The sequence below is a fragment of the Lutjanus erythropterus genome, chromosome 12 (assembly GCF_056507025.1).
Source record: "Lutjanus erythropterus isolate fLutEry1 chromosome 12, fLutEry1.hap2, whole genome shotgun sequence".
NCBI classification, from domain to species: domain Eukaryota; kingdom Metazoa; phylum Chordata; class Actinopteri; order Lutjaniformes; family Lutjanidae; genus Lutjanus; species Lutjanus erythropterus.
In genome coordinates this window covers 32,190,473-32,207,409 of record NC_139328.1, presented here as the reverse complement: position 1 = coordinate 32,207,409, position 16,937 = coordinate 32,190,473, and the positions used below count along the sequence as shown (strand labels likewise).

At 39.3% G+C, this 16,937-nt stretch overlaps 1 protein-coding gene across 1 annotated transcript; it reads left to right on the top strand.

The window, feature by feature from the left end:
- Positions 1 to 1,015: 1,015 nt before the first annotated feature.
- Positions 1,016 to 11,891, top strand: elovl8a (ELOVL fatty acid elongase 8a). The gene is made up of 8 exons (XM_084732078.1): positions 1,016 to 1,147; positions 3,910 to 3,976; positions 4,108 to 4,295; positions 5,727 to 5,807; positions 6,685 to 6,741; positions 6,892 to 7,006; positions 7,109 to 7,236; positions 11,103 to 11,891. The coding sequence occupies exons 1-8, from the start codon at positions 1,142 to 1,144 to the stop codon at positions 11,271 to 11,273; spliced, it is 813 nt and encodes a 270-aa protein (XP_084588204.1). The 5' UTR covers positions 1,016 to 1,141; the 3' UTR covers positions 11,274 to 11,891.
- Positions 11,892 to 16,937: the final 5,046 nt, after the last annotated feature.

Here is a 16,937-nt window from a genome sequence, read left to right as displayed (position 1 = left end):
GTGACAACACAGCTCCAAAAGCTGACTGAGCCTGGCCAACTAGTAGTCTGGTTCATAACCTCCGCACATTATAGTTTTTTTGTTTTGGTTTTTGTGAGCTAGTGAGGTTCTGGGGATTTTGTTGCTTTTGGACAGTCAGGCTAGCCATTTCCCTCTGTTTCCAGGCTTTATGCTCAGCTAAACTAAGGCTGTTAGCTTCCAGAGCTGCATCGATTAATGAAGTAATGGATTATCAATCAATTATTAATTGATTATTAAATTACTTGTGAACTATTTTACTAATCCATTCATCAGTTAGAGTGATTTTTTTTAGGAAACAAAATCTAAATTTTCTGATTCCTGCTCCTTAAGTCTGAATATTTTCTGGTTTCTTTACTCCCTTATGACATTAAACTGAACATCTTTGAGTTGAGGACCAAGCAAGACATTTCAGGACATCATCCTGCGCTTTGGGAAAACACTGATCAACATTTTTCACCATTTACTGACATTTTACCAAACAACTAGTAATTGATTAATCAATAAAATAATTAAGCAATTGAAAATAATCGTTAATAATTGCCTTCATGCTTGGCATACAAGTCCATTTTTTTTTATATAATGCCAAATTATAACAGACAATATATCAGTTTTCATATAGTGCAGGTTTGGATTCCACTTGAGAGTGGTATCTGTCTTCTCATAGCTCTAAACCTTGCCCACTTTTTCTATTATATGAAATAAGAAAAACAAAACATGAATCCACCTGGACTTAGGTCTCAGGATAAAAGGTTAGATCCATTATTTAACTTAAAAATTCAGAGAACACCAAAGTGAACTGAACACTAGAATTAAGCAACTCAAAGTTCTCTTTTTTTTTCACAAAAAACACTGAAAATATTATTATTATTTTTTTTATAGTTACACTAACTTCTGTTCTGACTAACACTGGACCTCTGATTGATGGAATTAAGCTGGCAGGTACTTAGCCTGCTACACTAGAAAGAAGAAGACACACTGCCATATGTCACACACACACACACACGCATATAAACAGAGAGAGGAGGCGGATTACCTCAGTGCTGGTCATCACACAGCTGAGATGCAGCACGCTTTGGCTGAGGACAGCTGAGGAGAACAATCATAAACAGACGCCATCAGAATGAAGGTAAGGGGACTTCCTCATAGCTGTCCTGTCCTAAAAAAATTAACATGAAATTTTTAAGTTGACTCTTGCAGTTCTTAACTATAATTAATACAACTAAAAGTTCATTTGTTGTCCTATATCCTTTCACTCCCTGCATGTAGGGTCCCTGTCTAAACACCAGATTGAATGAACAGTACAATGTCAGCTTTGTGATTCTTGTGATGTATTCCATGTTGCTGCAGACTCTTTAGATTTCCAATTAGCAGCTCTGTAGCTCTTAAACCTGCATAGTCGTAGGTTGTAGAAGCCTGGTCCTGTTGGGGATTTTCCTCTGTAAATCCCAGCCAGGAGCCTCCTGATGAGGCTAAACTACTTAGCACTGTCCAAACAGCCGGCTGCTTCTGCCAGTTCATAATTAGTGCTTTCACTTCCAAACATTTGGATAGAAAAATACTCATTAATGCTTCCCACTTTTAAAAAGACTGTTTACATCTAATATTGATCACTACTCAATTGAGGGTATAAAGTAAGGATTTATGCCACAAATTGGTGTTCTATGCCTGCATTGTCCATTCCTGGACACAATCAGCTCTGCTGTCTTTTTCCCCAGTGCAACCCCCACCATTAGCAAAAAAAAAAAAAAAAAAAAAGCCTTGTGAAGGAACAGTTCACCCCCAAATCAAAAATACATATTTTTCCCTCTGCCCTGTAGTGTTATTTATCCATCAAGATTGTTTTGGTTTGAGTTGCTGAGGTTTGGTGATATCAACTGTACAGATGTCTGCCTTTTCTCAAATATAATAGATCTAGATCGCACCAGGATTCTGGGGCTCAAAAAAAAAAAAAAAAAAAAATCATTTGAAAAATTCAACACCAGTGTCTCTTTCTATAAATCATGACCTGGGTATGCAAGATAATCTAGAGACCTTGTTGTGAGCAGTTTCCCTTTTGCAGTAGAAACTACCAGAACTGCTTTCTTACTACAAGAAGGAAAATACTTTTTATATGAAACTGCTCAAGGTCTGGATTATCTTGAGTAACCAAGTCATGATTTATGCACCAGAAGCCGACTGCCATCTAGTTACATTATATTCAAAAGACAGCAGAAATTTCTTCAGCTTATATCTGAAAAACTCAGCAACTCACACCAAGACAATCTAGATAAACAGCACTACAGGCCAGAGATAAAATATGCACAGTTTGGTTCAGGGTGAACTGTCCCTTTAAATTTTATTAACAGCACGATTGTAAATGCACACTTTTTTCTGCACTGTTGTATGGTTGGCTGGTGTAGTTCAGTAGATAGAAAATAGTTCCTACTTGCATAGCACCAAATCAAGACAGAGTTATCTCAGGCCAGTTTTCATGTAGAGGGTCTTGACCATACTCTTTATTAACCCAGTTGTTCCCATCAAGATTAAGCACTGAGGCGACAGTGGCGAGGAAAAACTTTATTTTAACAGGAAGAAACCTCAAGTGGATCCAGAATCTTTATTACCAGTGTGTAGCCATCTGGGGGTGAACTGTCTCTTTAATTAAAACATTTAAATTCAAAGATATTTAGTCAAAACATATTTTAAAAATTGCCGCCAAAACACTCCAGGTGTCATTTGTTTGAATTTTTAAATATAAAGTTCAGCACAGGATAAGTGCATGTGTTCACAGGCTTTGTTGGAGTTTTTCCAAAGACCAAAACACCAGAGGGGGGAGCTCAAGTCCTGAAAAAACACACCAATACACATACAAACTCAGCTCGATTTGAAATATACTGTAAAGCACTGGTTCCCAGCCTGGGGTCCGGGCCCCGCTGAGACATCACACAAGGTCCCCGAGGCTTTGTCTGCTCTCAGATTGTCAAAATTAGACTTGTACATGTTAACTAAAATCCCAATTTATACAAAAGTCTGTATACACCCTCACCCAAAAATCTTAAAAAGAAATGAGACAGTTGCCAAAGGAAAAGGTTGAAAAGAGTTATAATTAATATTCATGTTTGGCAATAAAGTTTGGAGTGAATCATTATTATTTTGATGTATGTGAACGTGTGTGTGTGTGCAGGAGGGCTCAGCTGTTCTGTAAAGCTATAAAGGAAGATGAAGGAGAGGAAGGGACCGACAGAGCTGTCATCTGCAAACACTAGATGGCAGCACTGTTACATGTTAATCACAGGTGGAAACTCATCACCCAGTCGTCCACATCAGGCAGCCGTTCATCAAGAGGATTATTAGTTATTATCCATTATCAAGAGATACGTTTGGATTAGTGAACATAATCCTTGAATTATAATCCAGATTATCTCTGGTTGCCTTAATCAAATTTGCAGTGGAGTGTTTTTTACTCAAGGAGGGTGTCAGTTATAAACAACTGAAAAACCAGAAGCTGCAAAAAGTTTGTTGTTTTAAAATATTTTCTTGTATATACCAAATATAGAATAGACTTTTTACATCCCATAACAAACAGCTGTTATTTGTGTTGTGATGTATTTTCCTTAAGTGTTACTATTTTGACCCTGATGAAGGTTGCAAGACCAAAGCCAGGTTTTAATACTGTACCATACACAAGACAACTTTATTGTGCGGGAAATATGTATTTGACTACAACTTCACAGAACACAACAGTAACACCAAGAACAACAGAACAACATACAAATTCAGTCGCTCTGTATTGCAGTGGAATATAGATCATTTAATTGGGAGCAAGCAAAATCATGTTATGATGTTTTGGTTCAGTTTTATACTTACTATCTAATTAAAGTTGCTCATTTTTCTGTGTATCTATCTCAGGGTTTTCAGGCTCTCACCATGTGGCAGAAATTGCAGTTATTCTACCGAGGGATTCTAGAAAATGGAGGCAAGTCAATATTTTCACTTTATCGATGAAACTGTTCATGTATCTCAGTGATATATTCTTAGATATTTATGTCAGGCATTAGCACAATCTTTGCTCAGTCGATGGTTTTCTTTTACTTTTTCTCTGTCTAGACAAGAGGACGGACAATTGGCCGCTGGTCTACTCCCCTGTGCCAATCAGCTGCATCTTTCTGTGCTACCTGGTCATTATATGGGCGGGGCCAAAGCTGATGGCGAAAAGGCAACCAGTCAACCTTAAACCTGTCCTGATAGTTTACAACTTTGCCATGGTCTGCCTGTCTGCTTACATGTTCTATGAGGTACTACTGTGCTGTATGGGAACTTTTGTAAGGGATGCTCAATATGTGGCTGGGGAGCTGGATACTGTGGCAGCTGAAAAGAGGTCAAAATGGGGTAACATAGGGCATGATTAGGGCTTTCTACTGTTTGCATGTCAGAAAGCTCCAAACAGTTTGTGAATGGAAGGAACAGTTAGACCCTGAAAACTTAAATCACCCAAGCCGGTGTAAAGATGGAGAAGCTATATGGAACAAAAACATGTTCAAAAAGTCTCCAGAGTTCAAGCCATTTTTCTTCTAAAATCCAGAGTATGCGATTTAGTGACATCTAGTGGTGAGGTTGCAGACTGAAACCAACTGAATACATTCCAGGTATGCAGGAAAACCTCTGGTGGCTGCAAAACTCGTGAAACACATGACAGGCCTTCTCTACAGCCAGTATTGTACAGTCCAACATGGTAGGCTTTGTGGAAGAGGACCCACACCTTCTGTAGATATAAATTGCTCATTCTGAGGAAACAAAAAAACAACAATTCTTATTATCAGGTGATTATTCACTAATTATAACATATTTATACATTCAATGTATCCCCCAATTTATCAATAGCTCCCTAGAAATCTTACAGGCTGGACCTTTAAAGTTGCTTTAATCAATATTTTTAAATTGCAAAGGCTCAAATAACCTTGTTTTTGTGAAAGGGGTTGGTCATAGTGAGAAACTCACTGGGAATAACAATGCAGTTCACCTCAGCGCTACAGGGATTTATATATATTTGCCATTTTAGTTTAACTCTCCAGCCTAATTTTTTAGTTAGCATATAGCTGGTGAACACAGATGAGTGTTCAGCAGTTAAATTACCAGACATAGAGACTTTTTCACAGCGGCCAATTTTGCCAGGGAAAAGCAGCATAAACACAGGTGTTGCCAATGATACTAATTAAGTTTCTGTTCCATTCAGGTTAAACAAAATCAGGGTGCTGCTATTTTGCATGTTGGCTCACTGGAAAAGCTCTGCTACACTAAGTGGAATGGGACCTTAATTACTATTATTGGTAATACCTGGGTTTAGTCTGCTATTTCATATCAAGAGGATGCAGTGAAAAAGGCCAAAAACACAAATCAAAATCAATGTTAATGGCTCCATATGTGCTGGGTAGGCATCTGTTTGCTAACAACATCAACTAAAATTTAAGATGATATGGCACTGAAAAAAATCAGCTATTTAGGTTTAATAGGACAAAAATCCATCTTGCCCATGAGGTTAGATGACCATAGATCTCAGGTGATACCACAGTATTTATGTCCCCTGTCCATAGCCAGAGTCGTCAGCCAAACAGGAAGTGATCTCACTCATTCACAGCTAATCTGAGTCTGACAAAATTGAATGAGAGGTCCCTGTGCTGATTTGAGAGAAACCAAGGCAGAGATGAAAGCAGCTTTTGTCTTCCCAGTTCACAGCCTCCTCCTGGTTGTCCAGATACAGTCTGCTGTGCCAGCCAGTCGACTACAGTGACAGCCCATTGGCCATGAGGGTAAATCTTTTTCTTTACTACACGGCACAATTTCTAAATAACACTTTCACTCTGGAATTTGTTTTCTGTCCGTATACACAGGTTTTGGTGGCCTAGACAACTGCTTCCCAAGCTTTTTTCCATAAGAGACCCCTTTTCTATCAATGAGTACACTGACAACCTCTGACTAAGTGACATTTTAATGGATATTTCATATGATATTTAATACCAGTACAGAAAAACTGATAAATATAATTAAATACAATTAAACTAATCCAATACTGAATGCAAAATTCACATTAAGTTTGTGTAAAACAAGCCATTTGGATACATTCCAGATTATTTCCAGTGAATATTTCATCAGACATCATTATTCCTGATATTGTTTCAACCTTTTTATACAACTCTCTGTTTTCGTTATGTTTTTTCTTTTTAAATTAACCATCATACATACTTTATTGGCTTCTTTTGTTGATAAATCCAGTGTTTTCTTCTAATTGCTCTTGTAATAGAACTCTTTGGTTGTTTAACTGTGAATATAGCGTGTGTTCAGGTTCAAGATTTTTTTTTTTTTACTTTATGTCTTAAATAATAATCTAAATGTCTTCACTGAAATGAAGAAAATGCTAAGATATAGGCCTACTGTACAATTTTTATTTTTTGAAGTTTTCTCACACCCCTAAAATCAAGCAGGCCTCGTGACCCCCTGCTGAGGCTTTGGTGAACCCTAATAGGGATCAGGACCCTCAGGTTGGGAACCAGTGGACTAGACCTCACAAAATGTCTATATGTATCCTACAATTACAGTTTTAATGTAGCTTGTACTCCTTAAAAATGTGAAACAAATGATCCACAGCAGAAACCGGTTTCTAAAATTATTGTCCATCCTGTTGGACAGATGGCCCGAGTGTGCTGGTGGTTCTACTTCTCCAAAGTTATAGAGCTCAGTGATACTGTGAGTACATAAGTAGTGAAAAATCTCATTTTTTCAACTATGCTTATCTGTGCATATATTTTTTTGTACCTGCAGTTCTTCCATATATAAAAATACATAGTTGCAAGAGTTCACTGCTTGCCTGCCTTTCTGTGTGTTTGTGTTGTGCAGCTATTTTTCATCCTGAGGAAGAAGAACAGTCAGCTGACCTTCCTCCATGTTTACCACCACACCACCATGATCTTCAACTGGTGGGCTGGGGTTAAATATGTGGCTGGTGGCCAGTGTGAGTGCATGCCAACACACCCACAACAGACACTGGCACGTACAGTATGCTCAGGAAACATATTATATGATCCTCACCCTGTGTATGTGTATGTGTCCACAGCTTTCCTGATTGGTCTGATTAACTCCCTGGTCCATGTAGTGATGTATCTGTACTACGGCCTGGCAGCTTTGGGACCGAACATGTCCAAATACCTCTGGTGGAAACGCTACCTCACCTCCCTGCAGCTGGTCAGTATTTGCCTCTGTGTCCAACATTCACTTTGCCTCCGCTTCCCTTTCCCTTTCCTCTCTACTTTAGGATTTTACCACTACCCAATTCTGATAATTCTCTCTATAAATAAACCACTTTACTATGTTAATATGGCAAAATGTATTTAAGATCACTTCTTTGGGTAATTTTGGTGATCAGTCCTCTTTTATGTCTGATCATTTTGTATGTTGGTTGAGCAAAGAGTAGTTCACCTGTTGCATATAAACAGACAACAGTCTGACTGATTAGGCATCTTTGAATAAAATATAATAAAATATATCACATTTAGCATCCTGTGAGTGGAATTATGGTATTACTAGTATTTAAGTAAATTGGCAAGTCTGGCAAGTCCTTTGAGGACTGTTCAGGTATGGAGCTCAATAGTGAGGTTCTGAGACTGAAAATCCCATTCATGAATAGAGAATCTGGATTATAAATCATAACCATTTAAGGTGGACTCACCACGAGTCTGCATGATATCAACCTTGTTTTCAGAAGAAATCTGGTTTTATCCACAATGCCACAGAGAAGTAATACATTACCCACAGTCCTAAGGTGCAATAGCAATGTCTCAGAGCTAGCAGGCTGGCTAATTAGGAAGCTAACATGAATGGTACTAATAATGTTGTGCCACAGTGAATATAATTATTGACGATAGTAACATTATAATAATGACAAAAGTTACATTTAAGAAGCTATATCATTTGCAGTGATGGGATGAGTAGTTCTTTCACTCCTAAAGTAATTATGCACACAGTCTTGTACCTTGGCTATTTTATTTGTTTTCCATCTTTTTTTTTTTTTTGCTGTGACTCAATTGTTTTATGGTCACGATTCTTCTCATAGTCAGTTGGTTTGGTTCCAGGTTGAAAAACTCTTTATATAAGGATTTTTGGAATGGAGGGAATGAATGAGAAATTCACTTCCTGTAGATGGTCACTGCTGAGCTCTATACATTATGTCCAACAACCTTATGTAAGAATGTTGAAAAAGCTTGCACTTGTGCTCGATTTTGACGAGCCTAACACGAGGCCCCCGGCTTTGTTTGCCATTGTTCAGACTGGCTGTTGGCATAACTAGATGGATTAGCAGCACCGATGCTCCTCAGCTAACTACTGGACCATCTGTTTTCTACTCATAGCTTGATGAAGAGACAATGCATCATGCATTTTTGTCCCCTTCTACATGGCTGTTACATACACATATATATAGGTCAGTACGGTGACTGACTGTCATTATGTAACAATAATTATGACCTTAGAGGCCACCCCAAGCCTCATCAACAGTTGGCTTCACAATTTGGTTAACTGAAGCTGAGATGGTTGAGTTGACTGGGGAGATTGTGTTTGTCTGTGAGTGTGTGTGTGTATGAGGGGGTTGCTTTTGTATTTTTGAGAGGTAATTATTGTATATACTTAAAGGGGAGGTGTGTTTGGAGTGGGATGGATAGATGCTTAACATCCATTATGTTCATTCATACACATAATCACTGCCTGGGCCCTGAATACTAGAACAACTCTATGAAACATATGGATATAGACCAGTCTACTGTATATGTTGTGGCAATTATGTTCAGAATAGTGGCGACATTTGTCATTTTAGTCAGCCTAGTGACAGCTGTCCTTTTTCAACTGAAGATTGTCTGCGTCTGCTCAACCCAGGTGATTGCTATTCATGTTATTTTAACATGTTGTGTCTCTGTAATAGCTTGCATGAACTAGCAACTGAATCATTCTGTTATTAGTTAGTGTTCAGGAGTATTAAAATGATATTTATTGCTATAAAGGTTCTCTGTGTTACTTTAACACAAGTGCTGACAGAGTTAGAGTTGAGGTAACCTTCCATTTTCAGCGTGTAGGTTGCAAGCTCGGAGGTTGCTGTTGTTTGGATGGTAACATGCAGATAACAGACGGAGAGGAGACTATCGACTGAAATAGTTGGCCAGTGGCAGGTTTATTCCAACAGCCTACTTTGTGTGAGTCAGTCTGGCAAGATGAGGACCGTGTGGTAGCTGGTACTAAAGAAACAGAAAGCTAATTGTCCTGCATTTTTACTACCAGCCTTTCACTGTTGGCTCTGGGAGCTTTTATAAAATCAGTTTAATTACATTGGGTGTCTATTGGAGAGTAATGTCATGAGTTCACAAATTACCAAATTAGACATGTGTTTGAGTTGTATTTGTACCAATACCTTAAAATGAAAAAAACAGAGGATATGGGAAAGTGTGTAGCCTACTGATGCTGCCTCTGCCTTTCTTATGACTATTTTCTTGTGGGTAGTAGCGCTTCCTGGAGCTTCTCTCTCTGTCTGACACTCAAAATCAATTTGCTTTACTGGCATAACCATAATTAAGTTTTGCTTTGCTTTTGCTTGAATCACTTTGTAGACTAGAGGTACTTACAATGTACGTATCTGAATTTTCAAAATGGGTCACAATCACAGTTTGCACATTATCCACTATAGCCTATGACAATGTTGTAGTGAAGACCACCTAAACCGAGACCAAGTATGGTCCGACACAGATGTGCAGCATTTATGTCAGAACTGACATTAGCTAATGTTGATGCTTTATACATCAGCTATAGCTTTATGTGGCCTGTTTCATCACTGTTAATCACAAGCAAAAACACAACTTTGGAAGGTTAATTTGTGACCACATGCCCTGTCCACACAACCTGTCTCAAAATTAACAAGTAACAATTGAAACTAGTGTCCTGAAACATGCATTGATAGCTGGTATAGCTAATATTTGCTTGAGAGGAGAAAGAGATTTCTAAAGAGGTTTGGTACAGAGGCAGACTGTTGATGTTAGCTAGCTAGCTTTGCTAGCATTTGTTACACTTAGACTTTTATCAGCACTTATGACAAAAAACAAAAGAAAAGTAAGCTGTCATGGTCATCTCAGAAAGCACTGCATTGCAGAATTTACATACTGTACTGCAGTGTGTTTTCTTTTGAATACTGTTTTGCAGATTAACTCTAAAATTTTCTTTCATTGTATTTGGCTGACACCTCCTCCGTCTCCTGTCTCCCGCCTTCACTTTTTTGAGCGTTTGTGAAGTTGGACAGGAGGTGACAGCTGTTATGCGTAACAACATTTTTAAAGTACAAAATGAGTCCAGTTATTGGTTGCATTTGAAGTAGAAAGTTTTACACAATCACAATAATCATGTCAAATAAATGAGACAAGGAAAAGGCAGTTTAGTGATAATCCCACAGCTGTGGTCTTGACTGGTCTTCCAGAGTCCTCTTTGTCTGAGGCTGAGACAAGACAAAGTGAAAGCGCGGACAATTTCTAGACAAGACCTTCTGAAAGTGATCTTGAGACAAAGTAGCCTGCTACAATACTACTATATGCAACAAACACATACCACTGGCATGATCACACTATACAGTATACTAGAAAGAATAAAAAATGCTACAAATAATTCCTGAATAAATAATATAAATATGATGAGATACATTTTAATATTTGAATGTAACAGTGAGAACCACAAAAGGAAGAGTCAGATGTCAGATTTTTGGAAAGCTCAGTACAGTTTCATGTGTTGTTTGACTGTTTTTCACTTTTCACTTTGACTGTGACATGCTCTGACATATTTTTCTGCTTCCATGGCAATGTCAGTTTTTCCCAAAGTAAATATTGAATTTTGTTTTGATCTGGGTGTGTGTCAAATTCTCTGTATTTGACTTTGAGAGCGTGGTTTTCATGTCTTTATACAGACTGCAGTGTGGGAGGAAGTGTTGCTCTGTCACTCAGTGTGCCACTTGGTATTGTCTCACACTCTCTCTCAGTTTCTCCTCACTGTCTGTCTGTCTGTCTGTCTGTCTGTCTGCCTCCCAGCTCCAGTTTTTCATCGTAACCATCCACACCACCTACAACCTGTTTGCTGACTGTGACTTCCCTGACTCCATGAACATGGTTGTGGTGGCCTACTCTCTCAGCCTCATCGCCCTCTTCAGCAACTTCTACTACCACAGCTACCTCGCCAAGAAGAAGAGCAAGAACACATAGCGAGGGAGAAAGATAACTTTGCAAGTCAAGAAAGTCACAAACATCATATGTGTAATATACAATTCAAACAGGATAAAAAAATAATTTGTCTCTCGCCATTGACTACAGTTCATAATTCACGGAGGACGAATGAGAGGGGAAACAACCTGTAGAGCCAGACTATTTTCACATTTAACGCAGTGAATTAAGGATATATTTCCACCAAACCAGAGCTGGTGATTGTTATAATAGTGGAAAGACTGACCAAGATGGTTTTGTTGAGTTTTGAAGTGTGTTTTATGGAGGTAATGAGGCAATTAAAGCTTGTCTTAGTTTGATAAATGACCTAATTATTAATTCAGAAGGTGATTGGTTGTATTTTTCTTTTTAATAATGAAAGTATCTATTAGTTCTTGACATTTTCATTCATTTCATTTTGTTTATTTTCTCGCAGCTCACACACATCTCCCAGAATTTTGTCTTATAATTTTTAACCACAGTTGTCTGGTTTTTTTTTTTACAATACAGCAAGATAACATGCTCGCTTGTTTATGTAGCCTACTACTCTGAGATGATTCGTGTTTGCCTCCAGGTTTTCCCTTTGTTTTGCCTCCAGCTAATGCCATGACAAAATCATGACATTGGCACTAAGAGGGGTCTATATGAGAGGTACAAAAAAGGAGAAAGGAGATGAAAAGATCTGAAAAAAGGAAGGTAGAACAGAAAGAGCAAAGAAGAGATTACAGAAGGATATAAAAGACATTTTTGTTTGTTTATGTTAAATACGTCATGTTAATTATGTTATGGTAATTAATTACAGCTTGATCTCTTACATGTACAAAATACATTTAACATATCTATGTTACATGGCATCTGAAAACAGACAAGTTTATAATAAAATCTATCTTTTTTCACCTTGTTTTATGTGAAATAAGTGATATATTTACACCTTAAACACACACACACGTAGAGATGTTTAATATACTTATGAGGGTCCTCATTCATTCATTCCTTCTGTTCATTCATCCAGTACAAAGCCACAAACGCACTCAACCCTTGTTTCATCACTCCCTTCCCCCAGCTGCTAATAGATGAGCCTCTTTAATCACCATTTGAGTTGCTTTATTCTCCTCCCACACTCATTGGCTGGCAGTCACAGCCAATCAACTGTTGGCTGCCATTAGTTCTATATCCCGCACTCTCCATCCATCCCTCCCCTTTTTTTAGATCGGGGTTCCCCTCCCCGGTTTAATCCCTCTCACCAACGGGGGAAACCCCAGCCCACCCCACAAAACCCCCTGGCTCCATCTGTCAAGACGTAGAAGTATAATTGTGTGGGTCGTACAACCTCATCCGCTCCCCCTTGTGGACAGAAATGAAAGAATTATTAGAGGAGTGACTGAATTAACCCTTATGCTATATTTCCCCTGCCATATCTTATTCCCATTCTGTTCACTATTTCTGTTTCTTCACTTTTATCTCCGGCAGCATATTGGTTTTGACTGTCCTCTGTTCCAAACTCAACAGGGGGCAGACAAAATAACAGAACACCACATGAAAAAGCACTTTGAAGTGACTAAATCAAAGTTCTAGAGGGAGCTACCCAGGCGAGCCATTTTAATACCCCATCAGCACAATGTGGTAACGCCTCTCTCAATAAATACGGTTCAGAGAATCACCTCTTTACTTGTGAGTTTTTCAAAGCAACATGAAACAACTTAGACAGAAAACAGATGCCAAACTAGTGTTTACAAAAAAGAGACATTTAAATATACCAAGATTATCATTTGGTAAGATGAAAACAGTATAACAAAGTAAAAGGGAGAGAGCCATTAGAAAGACATTACACATTTTGTTATAGCACCACCACAGGTTTAGACAAGAGAACTACTTTAGGTTTAGGCCACAGAACTACTTGACTTAGGTTTAGGAAACAGATTTACTTGGTTAGCTTTCAACAACAAAATTACTTAGCAAGGCTTAAGCAACAGAATACTTGCTTAGGTTTGGTGCATCTTATACCACCACTCAAGGGTACCTTGTGCAAGTATATGATTCACAGACAGGAGTAACAGCCTTGGTATTTGACATCTTTAGAATAAGAATGGGCTGAAAAAGTACAGGTGTTACTAATAACATTAATGATGACAACATGCCATTAATGTATATCAGTTCCAAGGCCCTGAATGCTTGCTCATATGGCTCTGGACACTTAACATGACATGTTAAAGACTCTTTTGTGAGCTTGAAATAGGTATTCTGTAACAGAACTGCAATTAAAAACCCATTTGCATCAAAGTTACACAAAAAAACCTGGCATAAGGAGCACAGAACAAAGACCAGTGAATCAATTATTATCGTCTGATGCATTTTCACCTTCTTTAAGACTAACATATAGGCATTTATTTGGCCAAATGAACTCTTAACTTTCGAACATGGTTGTAGATCTGGAGCAAGTTTGGAGGACACCTTTTGTGAGGCTGTGGACAAGTGGACAGCTCTGAGTATAGGTGTGAAGATGCACGGAGGACACACTGAGATTATTCAGACCAGATTCAGAGGTGGTGTGGGGAACATAAGACCACATTCTCTGAGTAGTGTGTATGCGAATGTGTCCTCGGCTACACTAAAGAAACGACTACTCAAATGATGTCCTATGCACTCAATCAACCATGAAGGACGTCATATTAAAGTATGAAACAATAATAAGCTACAACAACAGGAAAAATGGATTTTCATGAATAGAAAATAAATCATGCTGTCTGGTTTCCATTTCGGCCAAAAAGTCAGTACAACCTGAATTTTGCAAAGTTCTTTTAATTTCAAGGACAGGAAGCATTGCATTTGGTCTTTGCAAACAGAAATTATGTCTGTGTTAATGCCAGGGCCACAATAATGGCTGATTTCTCGGATGCATAATGTTGAAAGAATATGAAACTGTTTGAAAGCTGCCCGTGGTTCTGCTGAATGAAAGATACACTTAAAGACTTCTTCTGTTCTCCAACGAGCAGATGAAAATGTTGCTGAAATTTTATGTGAAGCACACCACATATTCAACCCATTCATCCCTCACAGAGCTAAAGGCTTCCCTCACACAGATGCTCATTCAGTGGAATGAAGCCACTGCGTTGTAGAGTTCAAGTTGAGTTAAACTCCAAAAAAAAGGACAAAAAAAAAAAAACAAAGTGAAACACCTGGAAAAGAAGTTTAACCCAGCTTTTTATGCAATGCAGTGCAGTGTCATTACATTCATGCAAGAGCACATTCCTGGTGGGTTTATTTGTATCATAAAGTCCACATTTCTACTCTCTACTTTGCAACTGTGTGGTCCTGAACAGATTAAATGACTGTCACAACTTTTCAGCCTTGTCGGATGCCAAAGCAGGTTTATAATACTCCGAAAAATGACAACAGTGGCCAGTTTTTCCAACAGTGGTAGTGTTATGGAGCAATTTTTTATTTGACTAGGGTCCCAGTTTTGTTTGTATCCATTAAGCTGCAACCACTCAGGCTGAAAAATGAAGCAGAAGCTGTAACAGGTATTGGCTGAACCCAACTGCAGCACAGAGGCACAGAGGGACGAGAAGAGGAACTAGAGCAGGTAATGAAACACTGAACAATGCCCATAACTCAAAGAGTTCCCACAAAGTCTTTGAGACTTTGGCTAGAGATGTACCAAGCTGAGCCCATAAGTGGGATCATGAGCGATGGTTCATGCCCACGGACCAAAACAGTTCTGTTCAGTGGTGGGTGACGGTACCAGGAGGGAGCAGGTAGGAGTCGAGGTCGATGAGGCGGAAGGTCCAGAACCAGACCAGCAATCAGACAGGGCAGACAAACCCACAGGGGACGAGCAGGAGGTAGGTCGAAGTCAGGCAAGGCATCGATGAGCTGACAGGTAGGTGCACAAATGATGCTCACATAGGGACATATATGGCGACACACTGTAGCACCAGGCAGCCACAGACAAACAAGAACCAAGGACTCTTAAGCAGGTCTCACAGTCGGGGATAGAAGGCTGGTGCATTTACCAGGAGACAGAAGTAGCACGCAGGTCTGAGGCAGGAAGAGTCGGCAACAGGGAATCAGTCCGGAGATCTTCACTGGAAAGTTTTGCATGGGAACGAAGAACAATCTGGCGAAGAGCGAGTGAACTGGAAAGGCTTATATACTGGGCTGATCGCTGATGAGCTGCAGCTGTGAGACGAGGTGAGTGGGGTGATCAGGTGGGAGTGGCTGGCAAGTGGAGTGAGGCAGAGGCGGGGTGAGCAGAAAAGTACTGGGAGAGCAGAGGAGCTGAATGCAGACTGTGACAAAAGCGGAAGTGCCAAAAACTGCAGTTCCTCAAATCGACACTTGAGGTTGCCTTCAAAAGTAGACATGCCCCACTTTACAGCAGAAATAAACATGTTTACAGCCTGGTACAAAAAAATGTTTTGGACTCTAAAGCTAATTTGTCCATTCATGACAACTGATGGGGGTTTATGTACCCAATGTTCAGTGTTTTTTAGTTTGTTTGATTTTTTTCCTCTTGGTCGGGCAAAAAATCTACTCCCCCAAATTTTCATTTGCTCATGTACAAATTGGTTTTAGCCAAATATGGCAATTGTTTTGCCCTGGTAAGGTGCTATCACAGATGGTTAGCTGCTAAGTATTCCCTTCATTCAATCCACCTCACCCCACCTCTTTGCCTGTTTTTGGATTAGCTGGGAGTTAAGCTATGGGTGGCGTCAAGTTCCTGCATTGATCGACGTTTAGAGAAGACAAGAAAAAAAGAACACCGTAAGCTAGTAAATATGAATTTAAACAATGCAGCTTTTTAAATATTTTAAGAATTGGCTTTGCTGATGTTTAACAAAGAAGGAAGAGGGTTTGTTAGGCCTCAAGGATACATACACTTCACTTTGGTGGGAAAACTACTACAGATTTGCCTACTTTTTCTTTATTGGTAGATGAAAAGCTCTTCTGAAGGCTGTGTGATGTCTGACACTTGGCTGACATCAGACAGTAAGCATTTTGCAGACTGTGTGTGTGTGTGTGTGTGTGTGTGTGTGTGTGTGTGTGTGTGTGTGTTTGTCACTGAGTGTAATACAGCACCGTATGGCCAGAACTAAAATAACACAGAGCACACTTGTGTAGCATTATAAGCCATATTTTCCTGCTGGCAAGTACTTAATCTGCTCTCCATCTCAACACAAGTGCGATACAAGCACACACACACAGACACACACACAGCTGATTGCCAGAAGCCCATTTAAAGAGTGATGTCCCTCAGCCTCACTGCAGGCACCGCTCCAGGTTGATTACTGCTGAGTGCCATACAGCTCAGGCATGACTGACTTTCTGGCACACATTCGCTTTGATCAACTTACAATTTTGCAACCAGATGATGGGTTTCATCTCGAGTGTTTTGTGAGTTACAGTGCTTTTGAGATGGTTGGATACAGGTGTCTCCCAAGCATTAACGCTTTTCACTTATAGCTGACATAACTTTTGATCGGCGTGCATGTTAATTAAAATACTCTAATGCCACGGTTGATGCAGACATGAATAGACTAAAAGAAAAAGAGCAACCACCATGCTGTAAGCATGCTTAAATCTGTGTTTCCTGAATCTTGTTTGTGAATGACTTTTATCTGTCGCCCTGGTAACAGTGTGAGACAGTGTTTGGGCTGTGGTCAGCTA

Excerpts from the sequence above, each read along its gene's own strand:
- elovl8a (XM_084732078.1), top strand. Across the intron at positions 4,296-5,726 it reads CTGCTTACATGTTCTATGAG|TTCACAGCCTCCTCCTGGTT; the intron begins GTACTACTGTGC and ends TTGTCTTCCCAG. Across the intron at positions 7,237-11,102 it reads ACCTCACCTCCCTGCAGCTG|CTCCAGTTTTTCATCGTAAC; the intron begins GTCAGTATTTGC and ends TCTGCCTCCCAG.